General features: G+C 36.8%; 1 protein-coding gene across 1 annotated transcript in view; it reads right to left on the bottom strand.

Annotated features, from left to right (window-relative positions):
* The window catches only part of astn1 (astrotactin 1), a 130,444-nt gene extending 112,853 nt beyond the window's left edge, over positions 1-17,591 (bottom strand). The window contains exon 1 of the mRNA XM_085930295.1: positions 17,294-17,591. Within this exon, the coding sequence (XP_085786421.1) occupies positions 17,294-17,591 (298 nt within the window). The remainder of the gene's footprint in view (positions 1-17,293) is intronic.
* Between the last annotated feature and the right edge of the window lie 3,256 nt (positions 17,592-20,847).

Here is a 20,847-nt window from a genome sequence, read left to right as displayed (position 1 = left end):
CCAGACGAGGTCTGAAGAGCATCACCCCACGCAGGGCAGCACAAATTAAATGTGCCTGAATGTCGATCGGATTTCTTTCAAATGGGTAAGCTAGTCTACCAACTAAGCTATAACCCGATTTAACCACCAATAGATCACAGCAAATAATAATTTATGATTGAAGGAAGTATTTTCTAAATTGGACGATTATATATAGGAAGTGACCACATAGGGAAAGGAGGAGTGGTCCGCTTTAAGGTGATCTTAGATCAGAGGAGATTGTGCAAGCAGCTGCTGTGAAATGCATGGAGGATTCTGTTTGATGAGATTCAACGAGACTGACCCCACTGACTGTGATTAGAAATTCCACTCCAGTAAAGTCTGCATCCTGCCGAGTTTCTGTAAATGCGATTACGCGCATGAATCCCGACAACAAAACAGTGAGAGCAGTTGGACTGCATGGCTTGAATATGAGCAGAATCAAAACAGGTTCAAACAGATTGCATTTTAAAAACCTAACGCATCAATGTGTGACAAGGTAATTGTGTCTGAAGTGAACAGATACAGTTTTCATTTGTTTATTTTTTCACAGCGTGACATGTAATTTATTTCATGCAAAATCTTTGTTGTGCCAGATCATTTTATATTAAGTCTTAATATGTTGTTGTTTTTTTTCTCTTCCATGAACGTTAAAACTCTGCAGCAACTTGTTTCACCCATTTGGGCATTGCTCCCATATAGAATGGAATTAACAAAGCAACCATTCAAAGAGCACTGCTGCTCTTCTGTAACGCGGTCTCATTTTGATGTTGACTTAATACAACATCCACGTCAGCTCTCGCAAAAGCCAGTACGCTTGGTGCAATGAACCAAACAAACACCAAAGCTTTTTACTATTCCGCAATGAATAGCAATTACTATTTCTGTTGTCTCCCATTGCTTCACCCATTTGTTCTTCGGTGGAGCCACGCATATGAAAAAATAATTTAATCAACGTGTTTGGAGAGTGAATGTACATTGAGGGTGGGAAAAAAGTTCATCTCTTTTCTACTTTCATTCCAGTATCTTTCTAAAGTGTTTATACATCATGCATATATTCTTGTCCAACAGATAAGACAAGAATTCCAATGTGTCACGGACATGCTTGCAAATAAAGCAGGGTTACTACATATTATTTGAGCTCCTTTGTCAAATATAATTGCAGTCTGTGAATACATTTATTGAGTTCATCAAATTATATTTAACAATTTTAAAGGGGAAAAAAAAATCCACTTGACTTGGAATTATTTCTAGGCACTTACTCTGCCACTTTGCTTGTCAATTTTTCATCAGGCAAAACGACAAATGGCTTTGAAGTCCATTTAAGTGAGGAAAAAGCTTAGCAGTTGAGAGAAAAGCATCAAGGTGACCCTGCTGACTGACGTTCAAAAAAGGCAATTTAGCATGCGAGCCAAGAAGCACAAGTACTCCACTAGAAACTACTCTTAACTTCTCATCATATTGAAAAACCCATGACTCAATGCTTAAGGTCTACATTCTGAATCTGTAATTTTTCCCTCTCCAAATGTAATAAAGAAAACATATCTGATTTGATACATGTATAATCTGCTACTGTAAACCAGTGGGTGTGTTAGCATGCAATCACGGGTTTGGGATCATCCAAAATAATTTTTGTATCACACACCAGATGTTTTGATATGGTGGTGCCAGTGTTTAAATAGTGATTACATAATGACAGCCTCTGCCCACTCCGTACTGCTACACTGACAATTTTGCTTTACCAAGATTTTATATTGTGGACTTTAATTTCCAATGTTTTTGGTCTAAGTAAAGACATTGTTGTTAATAAAAAAATGCTCCTTTTTTTTTGTCGTCGTCAACATCTCCATGCTACTGTTGTCATAAACATGCTTCAACAGAGGAGCGCCAAATTTACTCCAGCTTTCTATCGCCGTTATTTGCTCCACACAAACTGTGACGCTGAGGCATTAGTGATTTATCCCCTATGTGAGATGGGCAATTTCTCCACCAAATACAAGTACCGTATTTTCCGGACTATATGGCGCACCTTCAATGAATGGCCCATTTTAAAACTTTGTCCTTCGATAAGGCGTACCGGACTATAAGGCAAACCATTAATGCATCATGTCAGATTTTTAATCCTAATCAAATCATTCTCGATCTTTTTTATTTCAACTTCAGATGCAACAAATTACATTATAATCACAAAATAATGATCCATAGTCTTTTTGATTCATGATTCATAGTCTTCAGCGGGCCACTTATGATTGATTTCATGACACAATGCTTCGGGCCAGTTTAAATTTAGGAATTTGGTCCATATATAAGGCAGACCCGACTATAAGGCGCACTGACGGCTTTTGAGAACATTTTTGGTTTTTAGGTGCACCTTATAGTTTGGAAAATACGGTATAGGCATATTACTTCATTTCAATATGCGCAAAAACCGTTATCATTATTGTACTTAATTCTTTTATACATTTGGAATTTGTTGAAATACAACTTTTAAGATACAGTTTTGTAATCACGTAATTATATCATGTACACCTTATAGTTCACTGGAAATCTGATGTCTTGTTATTGCTTCTACCTTGTGAATGACTTACCCAGCACATCGTATAGAACTAATTTAAAAGTCAGCATCTCATAATATTAAATAGGAAAACCAGTTACAGCATATATAATGGATGGATAGATTAATTGAGCGTTGAGAATTTCGTACCTTGTGTGGAACTGATTGATGGTTAATTGTTTCTTGATGCAAATGAGGCTAAACAAGGAGCATTATTTCAGTGCATCCAGCAGTCTTGGTTAACACAATATCATTTGTGGTGTGAAGACAAATATTATGAGAACTTGAGCTCCATCCACACTGACCTTCCCTGAAGCACAACTCTCCTCTGGGCAGCATTTTAATAAAAGACTGGCATCAAAAACATGAGAACATTCAGAAATATATTCTCTCAACCCACGAGATAATTAGATTTACAATATAATTTAACTGGTCATTATTTTTACCTAGATTTATGCACTGCATATATTCATTTTTCTTGTTATGTGCAAGCAGTACACAGTCAAAGATTCCAAAAATGTGTTACTTTGACATTTCCAATAATATCAGAAACGGGACCAAAATCCCCAACAGATTCCATGCTCAGTTTCTATGCAGTTTGTAACTAAATCTATTTCCAATTAGGCCCAAACCAAGATTTAAAGTAAATGTATACTGTAATAAAAATGGTTTTAAACCCTGCACAGTAACATCACTTACCGTAAGTTTTTCTTTTTTTTTTCCCACACTAACAGAATTGATGAAAGTGAGAAAAACAAAGCCAGGAGGCAAAAAAACAGCAAGTGAACAACAGCCCCTTTCACATTGACTGCCATAACATCCAGCAGGGCATAAACAACATCAGCAGAATTATTGACGGACTTGGCTGAGGGAAGATGAGAATAATAAAAAAATAAACTTCCACAGGACTATTGCTTTATACTAGCTGAGTGACAGCTATTTCACAATATAAGGGAATATGGTATGAGGTCATAAAATCCAACTTGCATCTTAGACAATGCCAGTAACCTCAATGTCGTCAACAACTATTTGTAGACAGTATGGAGAACTTCACCAAAAAACAAAAAAAAAAAGATACGCAATCTTAAAGCCATATTCACGACAGTAAACAAACAGCAAATGCACATTCTTGCGATGCTCTTGTTAATGGCATGAATTTGTCTCCTTGCGTACAACAGAAAGGCCTAATCATGAATTGCTAGTATATTGGGTGAAAGGTACTTCAAGTACCAGCATCAATACTTTAGAAGGCTACAATCACCAATAGTAGTTTAAATGAAATACTTCAGCATTAGAAGTTTAAAAAGGGAAGGATTTGCCATCCACTTTTCCAGCAACTGCAGAATTCTATCTGCCAAGTTTCTGCTTATAGTGTATAAACTTTTTCAAGTGGGAAATAAGTTTCACACAGGTGCATAAAACCAGTGTGTAAAACAAGTATGTTAACTGCAGCCTTCGTAATCAGGCTGGTAAATGCTAACTAATACTCTGGGAAATAGGAGTGGCTCGGCGGTTGCGCTATTCCTGTCCAGCGTAACAAGCTTATGCCCCGTGTTGCCGATGTCGTATTTGCTGTGACGAGCCCCTGACAAGTAGGGTGGGTTTATCTGGAGCACACAGGAGGCACAACAATGAACTTATCATCATTCAGCCTTTTGGCGGTGGATATAACTGAATCCCAGTCATGTTGCTACGAACGTATAGCGGCTCGGGTTCGTTAGCCACGCATACCAGCAAAACCCAATTTAAGGACAGTGGGTCTTTTCAAACCTGAGCTCCGTGTATTGAAAAGAGAAAGGGCAGGTAAGGAAAGAATGAAGTTAGCCGTGTAATATAAAAGGCTGCTGGTGAAAAGGGAAAATGGTTGAAGAGAAAAGTTCAATAACTTTGCAAGGACCTCTACACCCTGCATGTCAACTAGCTCCCAGAATGTTGATTGAAGCTTTGCTCGAGCCTGCAGCGGAGCTTTTCTTTTTCTTCCTTTTGCTTTGTTGGCAAATCGGTTATCCTGACACTAGAGTATACTAACAAATTTAAGTAGGAGGCTCAGGACAAAACTTTTTGGAGAAACTCTCATGGGTCTTATGATAGCCGCGATGAAGAAAACAAACACTGTGCATCAAAACTGTGTCAAATTTCTTGTTATGCTTTCTTTTTGATCCTTTTTTTCTCAGAGCGGGGGTCAGCTATCCAAATCCAGCCCTGGAGACTGCCAAGGCATGGTAAAGCAGGTTGAAGAAGTGATATTTCTATTCTTATTTCATGTGTCTAAATCATTTGGACCATTGAAATAGGTTCGCTTTGATCATTTTCACTCACGTGTAAGCTGTGAAAACAAAATAAAGACGAATGACGTTTCTCTGCCCGTTTTGTGAAAGTTGGCCTTTGGAAAGACTACGTGTCGCAGTCACGATGAAGAAGGATCTTTCCATATGGGCAATTTCTAAAGCGTGCAATGTGATTTGACATGGATCGAGACAAAAGAGGAACGTGACCTTCGTCGAAAAACAGATGCGTGACTCTCACTGATATTAGGTATTTCATGGGCAGTGCAGACAGAGCAAATAAATCATTCAGGCTGTATAGGAAAAAATATCAAAGCCTTTTAAAGCCAGTATAAAGCACTTTTGGAGAGCAAACTTTTCTGTGTCTATGCTTGGAATCAGACAAGAAATAGGAGCAGTCCGTGTATAATGAGGGCGTTGTAATACCTTTTTCCGATATACTGCCTTATTCAGTCCATTTTTCATCGCATCATCTCAAATGGATCGGGGCGTGGGCACCACATCTGACAGAACATAGTGTCTTGGACCTCGCAATCTGGTGCAAATTGAAGGTGATTTTCAATAACTACACTGACAAGCAGCAAAAGGCAAATCCAAGTTTCCATTCTCACCAAATGACAGGCTGTAATAAATGAGACGATCGAACATACTGTGCCCTAAATGGACCATAGCCAGCTTGTTAGACAGAAATTGTCTATTGGCAATCTCTTTTGCATTTCATTTTAATTTAGTCTATTTGAGCTTGACAACCCCGAGCATGTTTTAGCTTTCATTATAACGTAACAAAGTTCCAAAGAAAAATGAAATAATGTCTTTAGGCTTTTCATTTCGCTTTCATTTAAAATAAATTTGATTATTTTTTTTTTTTAATATAATGGTACCAGGATTAACAATTGTCTACAGTTGTAGACAAGCAATCATCAGTTAAAAGGCAGAGTGGTCCCGTTTAAAAATGGGCAGTCTACCAAAGTTATTTTCTGTTGAGATACATGTGCTGAAATATCACTTTCAGATATATTTTACAATACTGCCTAAAACTAGAGCGGGTCAGTGAGTACTGAGCAAAATAAGATAAAATTTCCATACATGACAAAAGAGCCGAATAGTTTGAGACTTTTTTTTAGCTAGATATACGTTGCTATTTAAAAAACTGAATTGCATCATGGATTAAACATGGCGGACTGTAAATTGTGGTTTATTTTCAAAAGCAAAGCAATTTATGAGGAGATGTTTTTCTTGCCAAAGGTGGTAAATATAAGCCGAAATACAGCAAATCCCCTTAAAATTAACAACCTTGGCTTAGTAACAAATGGTGGAATGAGGATATTCTTCCTGGGGAAAAAAAAAAGCCATCTCAACTGTTCACTGATTAGCTTTAGAATTACACTGAATGAATTTCAGCAGCATATTGAAACAAAGATTGTGACTAATTGTGGAAGTACTAATCCGATCTCATGGTAAAATATACCAAGGCTCAAACACAGACCCACCATATCTAAACATATTAAGCAAACAATTAGATCACAAGCACACTGCAAAATGTCAACAACCTTGTATTTGGTCTGTGTTTTATTTCACTGGTGTTGGCCAGTACAGTATCATGGTTTTGACAGTTTTGACAAAAGCTGCAAGGCAGGATGCTCCTTCAAAATAGATACCACCCACTCTGTCAGAATCATACTGTATACTCACTTTTGTTTTCTTTTTTTTTCCTCCCAAAAATGGACAAATCTTGGTCTACATTTAACAAATTGATAAGCGGTTCAGAAAATGGATGGATGGATTTCTCTAATGTGAGAATCCCTTCTATAATCCACATGCTGTTTGTTTCTATATTTACTTGATAAATAGACGGATGATTGAGATTGGGGTGAAATGAAGGCTGCATATTTATTAATAACTGCAAATGTGAAAAGATATGATCATTTTCCAGAAATGTCATTTCGGTATCACTTTACAACATTTTTCCAGATGTGGAAGGTGTTCATAGCAAAAGTCAAAAATGTGCTTTTTAATAATAATAACGATGTGCCCCCACCCAGCTTTTAGTTAAGTTTGTAGCAATCGCAGGGGGCTGTCATTTTGCCCTGTAACTGTTGGTGATGGAAATTGATGTCACAGTGCCTTAGCTTGCAAATGTCACAGTTCACCTGTGATCTGGGTTTGGTCATGTGATTTCTGCAAGCTCATTCTGTAGGCACTGCGACAACAATTTCAGTGGCAATCAGGTGTCAGCACGGGATAAAAAGGCAGCCCTCCATTTTCTTTGCATAATTCATATTCCACAAACCAAATATTAATCAGAATACCATGTTTAATCTAGTGAGGGCACATAAAACATAATGCCAAGAAAAGTTTTAACTTCACTAGTTTGAAGAAATTACCGCAACTTGAGATAAAGTACCTCAGCAACAAATTTACGAGCTTCACTCAACTTTGTCCGCCTAAACTTATTTCCATTAAACTTCACAAATGCATAGAAAACCTGACCGGAAAAGGCCAATTTTTTTCAAGACAGCAAGTTGACTTTATTATGGAAATAGCTTGCGTTGTATGCAGGTAGACAGATTTACTTGTAACAAGTGATTATTTTGATCCATCTACAAAACAAACTGCAGATGAATTATGCAAATGCTACATCTGTTTATACACAAATAAACCTCTGTGGAGAATGGCATCGGATAATAACCAAGACTTCAAATTAAATATCAAGGAACAGCAGTGAAACCAGCTGTGATGCATGCAGTAATCTCCTGCAGTGGCCAGAAAGAAAGACAGACATTTACATCCCCGGGCGTTGTGGCTCAAGTGGCAGAGTGGTTGTCGTCAGATCCCGAGTGACCATGTTAAAGTAACCTTGAGCAAGATACTGAACCCCCACTTGGTCGTGGAGGTGTGTCATCAGGTAGGCTCCAGCTGAGCTTGTCTCTGGCATCTACCCTGACAATGACAGTGCACCTTTACTTTTTGGAGAAACTTTGGATGCATGAACACTTGCAAGAGAACAAGAACATGACATTGAGTAAGTGGACAACAAGACTTTGATGGTGTCAACGTATTTTAGTCTATTTACCAAACCCTTCTGCATAGGAATATAATTACTTGTGATTTTCCTTCATTTAATTTGGCACTCTCTCCGTGACTATATACGCTTGGAATGATTACCCATCAAACCTTGTCTAATCATTTGACCAACAGCATTGACTGGCCTTTATGTTTCAATGACCTTATGAGGCAAGCTCCATAAATGGCCCTATTTGAGCCAATTAGAGCTGCTCAAAACAGGATCAGGATGTCTAATTGGTGTTAATAATCAGACATTCTGACTGCTGGTGTCTGCATTGCTTATTAAGCGGGATGACAAAAGACAACGATGATCTTGCTACAAACAAAATTACTCAATGTGTGATAAGCCATCAAATGTGCATGCGTGCGTATGCTAGCAAAGGGTGGGTTAGTGTAAAAAAAGTTTGTTCTCTAACTGAGTTCTGTTTCTATCAGCCAACCATCCATCCATTAGTGCTTGGACACGTCATAAAAAGCCAGACATCCAATTACCGTATTTTCCAAACTATAAGGCGCACCTAAAAACCTAAAATTTTCTCAAAAGCCGACAGGGCGCCTGATAGTCCCGTGCGCCTTATATTTGGACCAAATTCCTAAATTTAAACTGGGCCGAAGCATTGTGTCATAAAATCAATCTTAAGTGGCCCGCTGAAGACTATGAATCATGAATCAAAAAGACTATGGATCATTATTTTGTGATTATAAAGTAATTTGTTGCGTCTGAAGTTGAAATAAAAAAGATAAAATGGAGAATGATTTGATTTGGATAAAAAATCTGACATGATGCATCAATGGTGCGCCTTATAGTCCGGTGCACCTTATATAAGGACAAAGTTTTAAAATGGGCCATTCATTGAAGGTGCACCTTATAGTTTGGTGCGCTTTATAGTCCGGAAAATACGGTATTTGAAAATGTATCAGTATATTGATAACGTATTCATATAATCGGCAAATTGCTGCCATTATTTTCTAACTATGTTTTTTTTTTTGTTCCAAATAGATTACCTAAGGAAGGTATTTTAATTTTAATAATTGATTAAATTAATACAACACAGAATGAACATTTTGAATAATTATTTATTGTCTCTGGACAGCTAATAATTCAGTGTTACATGTAAATATATGTTTGCTTTCAAGCTTTCAAGACTATTTGTTTACCAACAGTCCAGCCAAACCTGACCATCCATCTTATTTTTTTGTATTTCATCAGAGTGCATATATAGATTTTGGTCTGACAAGGCTCCATCAGGTTATAGAGCTGCATGCTGCATACTAAGCAGCCATGTTTCATAAACAATCGTAGCCCATAGATGATTCCTTCTTTGTTGGCATGATGCCGAGCTGCAAAAAAAATAAACAAACAGCTTAACGTTTCCTTCACAATTATGTTTACAAAATAAAAGTTGTGACTGTTCTTTGCATCTTTTCCAGCTTTCATAGGATGCAAATTTCACAATACTTGACCTCTACCTCTTAGTCCCACAACCAATTTCAAATTTTACTCCAGTCCTGCTGGATTACCTTCATCTACTTAATGGCTTGATTGCGTGTCGCGTTCTTCTGTTGGCTTTATTAAAATTTCATTTCTGCAGTAATTAAGCAGAACGCCTGTTCTTTTCTTGAGATGAGCTTGGGCTTCTAAATTGTAGACACATTAATTAAACATGATGGTCTTGTAAATAAAAAAAAGCTGTAGTTTAATTGCAGTGCTGGCATAATGTCCAGAAAGAATGCTGGAAGATTGTGTCATATTATTAGAGCTCTGTAGGGAATTATAAGTGCCTTCTTATGTTTGCTAATTAGATCTTCGAAAGTTAATTCCGCCTGCCTCAAGCAATATTTGAATTTGCAATATGTGGCCTGACTTTAGGGAAGTGAGTTTTACTCTTTACTGCAAGGCTATATGTTCCTCCTTAGAAGTGACATTTAAATGTTTCCTCTCTGCCTTAAATACCAAAATCCCGACAGTGTAGGGAGAGAAAGGTCTTGCTCAGGTGCAGGCCACTGGAGTAGAAAGTGCAGATTTGAAAAAAAAAAAATGCAATCTCTCAGCTTCAGATAAGAAGACAGGTCATCTGTCTTCCTCCTCTGGGCCAAGACGATAGCATCTGTTAGTGCACATGGCACATCAAAACAGTAGGTTTGTAAATCTAACAGAAACAATGACAACAGGGATGGCAAATTTAGGACAAAAATCCCACTCAGGCAATCTTTAACACTGTCACACGTCACAATAATCATTCCTGCACACAACTCGAGAATCTTCAAGAAACTTATGTTGCCATTTTGAAGGGAGACATTGGTTTCTGTCTTCAGGGGCTTGAGAACTATCCCTCATCATGGATATGCATATTCCAACACAACATGACACTTCATTCAGACAGCAGAAACTCTTAATGTCAGGTCATGTTACTGAACAGCCATTAAAAAAACTGAACCTGAGAGACTGTATATTTTTCATGCCATGTTTCATGTTTGATTATTTTTTGCAAAGTACATTATCTAGATCAATAATAATAATAATAATAATAATAATAATGCCTCGGGATCCCTTCAGAAGAGTTGGAAGAAGTGGCCGGGCAGAGGGAAGTTTGAGCTGCAGATGCTTCTTGCTTGCTGCCTTTGCGACCCGACCACAGATAAGCGATAAATAGATGGCTGGATGGAAAAAAACAACAACACGATGCCCCCTGGGCGGTTGAGTGTATTGCAGCATTCTACCATCATTGATGAAATAATTTATTGTTTAATCAATAATTAATTATTTAATTTGATCATTACCCCATATTCGCACTTTGTTTTTGTGGAATTACACATTTGTGGTACCTTTTGGTTTCTATATATACAAAGATTACAAAATTAGACATTAGAATGAAGTACAGTTGATACCCTGAATAACTCTGATTAAATAAATACTAGTGTTTCTGAAGATGACTGAATCAGAATAATCCCAAATGAGCCATTTTTATTCATTCAGTGATTGCGGTGTTATGAATCATTGTTCAACAAACAATGCACCCTCTCAATTCTGTTATGGCCTTTACACGTGAGCAGCAGATGTTCACCTCAAAGGGACATGTTGACTGTTAAATCCAAAACATCCAATAAGAGGCATAGACCACAAGGGGCATTTAATTCAGACCAAAGTGGTTAGAAGTGTCTCGCTAATTTGGTCTTCGTGTAATTTGCTGTTATCTAAGTCATTATTCTCAAATGTCAGTCATTGAATGGACGCGACCAAAGGGAGACAAAATTTGCCAATTGAAACGGCAGACTTCATCTGTTCAGCTGTCATGGTTGATGACTCCAATTTGTCAATCGAAAGAGATTGACTTATTCAAATACTATGAGACTACCCTTCACATTCACAGCTTTGAGCAATTGAGAAGCTTTTGTGAAACTGACTTGCATGTTTTTCCATTGTGGGGTGGACGTCTATTATACGTATCGAACATATCCCATGCAATAAGAGGTCAAAGAAGACCTATGAAAGATGTCCAGTGGGATGCATTTTATTTATCTACCAGGAGGCATGTATCATGCAGTAAACTCTTTTCATATTGTACCACTCCTTCCTTCTAAAATGTCCTGCTAATGATTTTTCTCTTCTCTCTTTTCTTACAGCCTGCTTGATTTATTGTCGAAAAGATCCTCGGGCAACTAAACTGCGAAAAGTTTAAAACTCGTGCTCACGTAAATATTTTAGTAGGGTTGGGCTGATGTACAAGACACTTTCACAGCTGCCTGTCACTGCCCATGTTTCAGCCTTAGGCCAGTCTTGACATTGTGTTAAAAGAGAAAATATCCTTTTTATCTACATACTATCAAATTACAGAAGCTACACAATCCAAATAAATAAATAAATAAATAAACAAATTATATATATATATATATATATATATATATATATATATATATATATATATATATATATATATATATAATTTGTTTATTTATTAGTAAAGTCAAGAAAGAAAAAAAAAGTACATGACCTATTTTGAGCTGTGCTTGATTTGGAAAGTTAGATTGACACAACAAGGTCAGGAGTTGCCAAAGGGAGACTGATGTGCTGCTTTAGGCGTGTTCCAAACATCAAGCCGGCACAATCAACACCCAAAAAAAAAAAACATATTTCTTGGCTAGACTGGATAATGTTAATGAGATTACATGAAAGTAAATCATATACTTTAAATATGACATTCATAGCTTCCTACAATGTACACTTCTACTTGAGAAAGACCTTGTCAGGTATGACAAGCCCTCTCATGTTTAATTTGGGCAAGTTGAGTTTTTTTAGAGCAAGTGACTGAAACATTACAGCAATTACAATGACCCCACTTTGAGGAAATCTCAAAATTTCAGTACGAGTGAGCTAATTACTGGATATTTTTGGCTTAAACTTGTCAGTTAATCAAAGAAGGTGCTGCCTGCACAGCAGAGAAAATTAAAGCACCGGTTGTAGCTGTAGATATAAATAAAAAAGATGCCAATTTTTTGGGGGAAAAACGCCCTTTTGGGTGAGGATTGACATTCTCTTAATTAAAGATAAACCCCAACATTTTTCTTTATCATTGTATGTCATTCCACTAGTCTAAACATGGCATTCAGATCAACATTGCCTTTGAGGAATATATTGAGGTAAGCAGCAAAATTCACAAAACTTTCACCACATCCGGGGGTCACCATTTTGGCTCTTGCTGTCGACTGAAACCGACATCACATTTGCCAGATCTCAGGTCTGGTGAATTGTGATCGGTCGTGAACTGAGACCTGGCAACTGTGACAGTCGACAGCATGTGGTAAAATGGCCGCCCCGCCCCCTGAGATGGACAAAAACAGGTAGATGTTGCCTGTTTAATACGTATTCCACAAAAAAAACACCAATCAGAACAATGAAGATTTGGGGGTTGACTCCCTCTTTAAAGTTTCTATGTATTTGTTGAAACCTATAGCAACTATTAATCCACAATGTCATGTATCATTGAGTTTTCAGGCCATAATTGAATGGAGAAATTTCATAAGCAAACGCGACTGACCGCACATCCCCGTACACCTGCACATTCAATTGCCCATTCCTGTGGGGCCAGTTAAAGGAAAGATCTGCATACTCTAGGGTTAGGCTGTGCGAGTCTGTATTTGTGTGTGCATATATTATATATAGTATAATATATATTTAATATTTGCATATTAAAGGAAAATAAAGTCAGCAAGGCAATGATTGGCCATGGACCTGCATTGCCTTTGAACTACTGTTTTGTCACTAACACCTCTCCCCAAGGTTGGCAAATTGACAGATCGAGGCCAGTCTGGGATGACAGTATAAAATTAAGATGTATTGCTTTTTACAGCCTGATGAAATAAGGGCATTACAGGGAGAAACTAACTAACTGGTATACTGCTTTCAACTTGGGAATGTTGCTGCATGCATCTTTTAAATGAACCAACCTATAGCCATCTTTTCCTCCATTTTTCAACCCTAGAGATTTTCCATATCCTTGCGTGTGCACAAAATAATGAGATTCCTCAATCTTCCCTCTTATTTACTTTATAAACTCTCAAAGGCAGCATGTTCATGGTGCACCATAAATTACGAGATGGAAATCTTAAAGGTAAGAATATAGTTTTTTTTCAGTCAGTGTCAGACTGTTTGTCCAGCTTCTTGTCTGTAGCACTGGAGCATGTGAGCATGCATACAGATGATGCTTACTTTTTGCTTTGATCCTCTATAGGTCGACAAACTAATAAAAAAACATGGCCGACAACTCCGCTCTTTGGAAAACTTAACCCACGAACCAGAATATAGCCAGACGTACGACAATGCATTTGAGCATGTTAAGAAATGTTTGTTTTATTTTATTGAATTTGTCTCGTTGCTTTTGTCTTTCGTCTGCACATTAGATGATGCTTGACTTGATTATGCTCATTTATAAACACACACACACACACTGTGTGTAGATGTACTATATGCATATATATATAAATATATATATATAAATGATTGTAATTACAAAAGATTTGGTATTAATATCAGCACGCTACAAGCTTAACTACAATTTAAATGTTGTAAAATCAGTTTAAATCCCTTTCTAATATGTTGTAAAATGTGATGTTATAGCTTTGGTCAGCGGGATGAGAGGCTGCAAACACATGAAGCAGAATTAATTCATGAGCAAGATAAATGGGCTTTTAAATAGGAAGCTAAATTTTAGGTTATAAATTACATTTGCTTTTTATCCACAAGTGGGGATCTTTTTGAGGTGAAACTGAGCTTTGTTGTTGTTTTTGCAGTATTCTGTACACATTGTATTTGTACACTGACAACAATACCACTAGTATTCTCAACAATTGACGCAGGATGCTTAACTCTGTCACATATGCCTAGCAACAATGAAGGCCTTTTTTAAAATACGTTCTAACTTCTGATTCAATGTATGAATACAAAACATTAAATTTATTGAAAATAATATTCAGTTGCTAGCATCTTAATTAAATGCTTAAATAAACAAAATAACACAACCAGTTTTTCAATGTGTCTAAAAAATTCCATGGAGAAGTAGATACACTTCAGTTCAGTTTTATGATGAACTAAAAATAAAGAAAATACTGAGTGGATCTTCAACCTCTATGTAATTCCGGGCTCTACATGGTCTTACAACTAAATCACACCCTTCAGTAAATCATCCACGTCAAAATATTTCTAGGCTTGTCCTGGACCCTGTTGCAGAGACATTTATCACCTCTAACCAGACTTACAACTAAATCCTGTTGTTCAGGGCACAGAGGCAATGACCTAAACAGGTACTAATACATTCTCAGGTCCATCCCCACACCGACTCCTGGCAACACATCACCACTACCGTAATTCAATTTCTCTGACTCCGGAGACATGTCTTCCAGCCCTCCATGTCAAAGCATCTCCTTACCATGCTGAGTTTGTCCACTGCTACACACATTGTGTCAGGTGTCAGTCACAAAACACATCACTACTTTCCCAAATTCATAAAGATCTGCATAATTTCAGGCAAATTATGTATACTGATTCGTAATCATTAACTCATTCAATGTCATTGGCAGCTATAGACGTGAATGAGTTAAATTATCAAATCAGCCATGAAAGCTTGCCTGCTGTCTATATATTTGGAGTATGAACCTGATTTGTTTTAATATTAGGCAGTTTGTAATCTTCCAAGTATATTACAAATACATTTTGGCCAGAACAATTCACGCATTGACATCACAATATAAATATTAAAATAACTAGGACAAGAATACATCCTTCACTAATCATCAATAAACTATTTCACCTATGGGTATGAGAATTCTGTTGGTCTGGAAGAAAGAAGATTGAACAGCACAGTGACTAAGTGGCTAGTACGTCTTTGTCACATCTTCCAAGTATATTACAAATACATTTTGGCCAGAACAATTCACACATTGACATCACAATATAAATATTAAAATAACTAGGACAAGAATACGTCCTTCACTAATCATCAATAAACTATTTCACCTATGTTTGTTTGTTTGTTTGTTTGTTTGTTTGTTTGTTTGTTTGTTTGTTTGTTTGTTTGTTTGTTTGTTTTACCTGTCCTTTGTGCATTTAATGCAGACATTTCAGTGTCCTCTCACACCCCCAAAACATTACAGTACAGTACATTAATTGATCACTATCATGTATTATATAAAATTACAAAAGATGGAAAGAAGTCTTGGGGTCTTCCTGACAATGCAAACACTAACAAGTTCCTGCATTGCAACTGAATTGTACCGTCAGTCAAAGGGCCTCCTTCAGAATTCTCTGTCACTCCCAAATTTGGAATTAAAACTAAAAAGGTTACTCTCATTTTTGCAAGATAAACATTATACAGTAATCCCTCGTTTATCGCGGATAATTGGTTCCAAAAAACATCCACGATAAGTGAAATCAGCGAAGTACGGTCACCAACAAGAAGTACTGGGCAGGCTAATGAGTTAGCAGAAAGATCCTAATTCGCGATCGTGCTAACACGCAAAACATATAGGAATGTAAACGAACATTTGGAGCAATACTATATTGTCCTAAAGGTTAGACACATGTTTCCTCAATTTAGAAGTTTTATTTTGACTTCTACATTTAAATTCATTCATTACATTACATTCATTCATTCATTCATTCATACTTCTACATTCATCAGCTGGTGAAAGTGAGACTACACCCTGAACTGGTCGCCAGCCTGCCGCGGGGCACATATCGAGACAGACAACCAGTCACACCCACATGCATACTACCAATGAGCAGGAATCAATCCCAGGGTGCTCGCACACAAATCAGAGACTTCATGTATCAGATTATTTCAGAAAATATAAAACCACCACAATCACTTTTTGTTGTTGACAGTGGAGGCACAGTGGGAGAGTTTTCATTTGTGTCCTCATCCTCACGCACCCCTGACAGTTTGTTTTGATTGGATTCCTGATTAATCTAAAGACATTTAATACAAGAGCTGTAAAAAAAACACCTCAACAAGCAAAATTTCCAACTATAATCGTTAGCATTTTGCTAAATGAATACATTTCTGACAGTGTTATACAGTTTTTCATTCCTAAACTTAAAGTTGTCTAGTATACACTACCATTCAAAGGTTTGGGGTCACTTAGAAATATCCTTATTTTTTAAATATAAAAGTACTATTTTTCAATGAGAATAACATTAATCTAATCAGGAATACACTCCATTTTAGTGGAAAGCATGACACGTGTACGGTTTAGGCAGCTGCTATGGACAACGACGCACATGACATCAAATCACTTCAGCACCATGGACAGCAGCTCAGTACCATTGGACAGCAGCTAGCAAACTTTTGCCAAGCTAACTTTTTCTCCATCAGTTTCAATCTTCGCATCAACAACAGCGGGCGAATGTTTTAGTTAAACAATATAATTTAATACGTTTTTCCTTGAGCTATCTTACTGACGTGCGTGTGAGGTAAACAAATAAGTGAATATGCCACCAATAAGCCACATGCATACACAAATGAATTAACAATGAAAGACAATAAGAAAATTTAATATGCACTGAAATATTAAGTGGACTGTAATTGACATAAGCGGGCAACATGATTCTTATTTTTAGCACACCACTGTAATAGATAACAACACTCAAACTTCAACCATTAACAGCTATTAGTGACGTCACAATTGCAGCAAATTACGTTAGATTATGCATTATGCGTGTTGTTGAAGTCCTGTGCGCTGTTTTCTTTTTTTTTTATGGTCGTAAGTATTGTTGTTAGCGGGCCAAAGCTTAAAACATTGCTGCTACATAGAAGCTTCAATCCATTCATATCATTAGCAGCCTCTGAGCTACACAAAGTATATTCCAAGAACTCACCTAGGACAAAAAATGGAAGCTCAGTGTTTTCTAGGTCGTCCACTACCACGACATCTCCGGGAAAATCGTTTCGAACGGAAAAAAGAAGCTTCGGTTCGGAGGCCGACGGGCTATGCATGATGCTCAGGTCGTTTTCCCTTAAAAAAGGCAGCGCGGATACGGTGACGCTCTTCGTCTTACACTCGGTGTCCTGGTTCTGGTCCTCGTCGCCGTTCAGACACCGGGCATTTTCCGTTAGGACTGTCAAAAGGAGCCAAAGCATCCCTAGTAGCAGCGATCTAGCTTTAGCAGGCGCCATCACCGATGCTTGATTATTTTCTCTCGCCTTCTTTTAGCTTCTCTTCCTGCCTGTGTCGGAGGCTGGGAGCCTGGCGGAGGAGAGCGAATGAGGGGCTCTGATGCGGAGGGCTCTCAGGATGTGCAAAACAAATGCCCCCCCCCCCCCCACGCCCCCCATCACATGCTCGTATGTCAAACCCAAGGGGCAAATGTTGTTGAATTGCAATTGATTATTAAAGTGCCTAAATAGCTGAATCAAAGCATTGCAAACGATTCACATTGAGGCCACTACTGTATAGTTGATGTTAAAATCACTTTCCATTTTTGTTTGATTTGCAAAAGGCAATATTACTGCTTGATTATGCATTTTTTTTTTAATCATTTTTGCTAAACATAAGAAGCACTGGCATGTTTTTCTTTACCAACTGAGACAGGTTTAGCTTTCATTTCATTGAATGTGCCCACTACATTGAACTTAAAGTGATTTGAATGGGTCACTGAGGTTATGAATCAGTGGACAATGGAACTTTATGTATATATGTTTTTTTACGCTGTAACGAATAGTGAGTGTTCAAATACTACTACTACTAATAATAATAATAATAATAATAATAATAATAACAATAATAATAATAATAATAATAATAATAATTATTATTAATAATAATAATAATAATAATAATAATGTTATTGGTGTTCTCTTCCAATCAGCCAATTTACAGAATGATGTAACCCCCTCTGGAGCGATGTCTCTTTAACCAACTTGATAATGTTGTGAAGTTGATGTACGTTTGTTGTGGGTTTTGTAGTGGGAGATGAAATTATATCCTTTTTTATCTGTTGTCCTTTTGTGATAAACCGTGCGTGATGCTGTCCTCTTTTTCTCCATTTCATCAAAAAACAATCCTAGAATCCAGATACAATAATCTTCAGAGATCCCTCCGTAATACTTGGTTCATGAGTTGGCCTATGCACTCCGCATAATAGCATCCAAGTGGGTTGCCAGGTTCACAAGCACACAATAAAAAATATTTTCTTTCAAAAACAAAACAAATGGCATTCTTGAAAATACAATATTTCAAATGGGGATAAGACTTGTAAAGTCATGTTTTTGAGTTCAATCTCATGTATACCATATTAAAGTGGAGTCTTGTATATATATGTTTTATTTAAGCATGTCCTTTATTTTTATTTAAGCAAGTCCTAAAATTGCTTGATCCCTCCGCCTCTGAAATTTAAACTATTGTACCAGTGAAAAACAATTTTGTTTGGACTCTCTGTTTTGACTCACTCTTTATGTGTTGTTTTGACAAACACATTTTCCAACAATGCAAAGTGAATCTTCCCTAAATTTGAAACATTTGCATGGAGCTTAAAAACTTTAAATCCCTCGACAATTTTGTTGACCCGATTGTTGCCATTTGGATTTGGATGAAAATCCATAAGAGAAGATTGTTTTTTTTGTGTGTGTCGCCATAGCCCATCAATTTAATATTTAAGCAGCTCTGTGGCCTCCCATTAATTGCCATTTCTCTCACTCTGTCTTCATCTGTAATTAACTCAAAAATAGGGAAACATTTGGGACCGAGGCTTAAGAAAAACAGCAGGGCATTGAATGGGCTGTAGGCATTGTCAATGAAATATTTACAAGTGAACATTGACTGAAGAGAGGGGAAATGAACTGTCCTTCATTAAATATTGATGCAGGCTTCTCAGGAACTGGTGGAAACAGTTTTTTTTTTTTTTTAGGATACAAATGAGAATGAATTTTATATACATGTGCTAACAATCCAGCATAGAAACAGAAGAGGTTAAGAGAAAGCATTTTGGAGACACTGACGTCATGTCTGAAAGAGAGACTGAAATATATATAGAGAGTAAATGGACCATAACAGCCACAACATATTTACTTACAAAAAATAATTATATTCAATACGAACGCTACATACAACATTCTGCAAAGATAATGATGTTAAGCTTTTTACACTGACACGGGCTTTGCTTTGAGTAATTTATTTATGCAAATCAAGTAAAACATACTTTTATATCATTTTTGTAAAGCTGTTTTGGAGATTCTAAAATTAAAAGTCCTTTAATTTTTAGAATGATGTACTCAAAATGGGCTATTTTAATTGTGCAAGATTTATTGACTGATAGATTGATTGTTTAGAAATGTTGAAGTTTAGCTCCAAACATCTGGTGTTTGACACATTAGCTCATGACGGAGTCTGTCAAGCCGAAATTGAATAGAAAACTTTCCAGCAAACTACTATTATAGAGTGTCATTTTTCTCTAAAACATGAGTTGCTGCAAGGATCAGTGGCCTTGAAATGGCGGTTGGATTTTGTAATATAAATAAATATGGATGGATTGGAATCTCTGAAAGATGTATGGATTTAAAATTGATTATTTCTCAAAACAAAAAAGCTTTTCATTCATAGTTTGTATGATATTAGATTTTCAACACATCTTGTCATCATCTAATTCTGCAAATAAATTCTATTTTTCTGTCAATTTCAATAGAATATATTGTCATTCAGCTCCTACATTGATCAAATGGAGCAAACGCTGATAATAACATGCTAATATTGGGTCAAACCCCATTGAGGAATGGTTTTGCAGATGGCGACCAAAGACCATGATATACAGGTGCAACGAATTGCATATTTCACTAACATATCAATTATTATTGCTTATAAAAACGTTTGAAATGGATTTCAGTAAACATATTCAAGTGAAAAAGAAATAAGACCTAGCTTGTAAGCAAGGTATCATCTCTTTGTATCTTTTCACCTTGATCTTATTTCTTTGTGATGTTGTTATGCTGGCCTCAAACTTCTACAAATACAGAACACTTGGAGTGATGCAATTTGCCTAAGGGCAAGCTGTTAAATTCTCAGAATGCCTCAGTTCTCAAATAAACACCATTGAAACTGCCTTAACACAACTTTATTTTTCTATCCATCCATCCATCCATAATTATTTTTGTTGTTGTTGAATCTCCTGTTTGATAAACATCTATTGTTCCAAAGTTTCTATAGAACAAATAATTTGTCTTGTTCTAGCTTGTGTGAAATTTCCATAATTGAGTAAAAATGATTGTGACTTCAAATTTCATTGTGGTATTGTTTTGGCCTTGAAAGCTCAGAGTGCAATCTCAGTGGAATTAAAATGAGTAAGCGGCTCGAGCCCAGTCAGGGTAAAGATTAATGTAAATGATTTTGATGATGAGAGAGTAAGAGAAAGTCTTTAATTTCAGTGAAAAAGTATATGTC

Source organism: Syngnathus leptorhynchus, chromosome 14, assembly GCF_054491065.1.
Source record: "Syngnathus leptorhynchus isolate UIUO chromosome 14, UIUO_Slep, whole genome shotgun sequence".
Taxonomy (NCBI): Eukaryota; Metazoa; Chordata; class Actinopteri; order Syngnathiformes; family Syngnathidae; genus Syngnathus; species Syngnathus leptorhynchus.
This window is presented reverse-complemented; position numbering and strand designations above follow the sequence as displayed.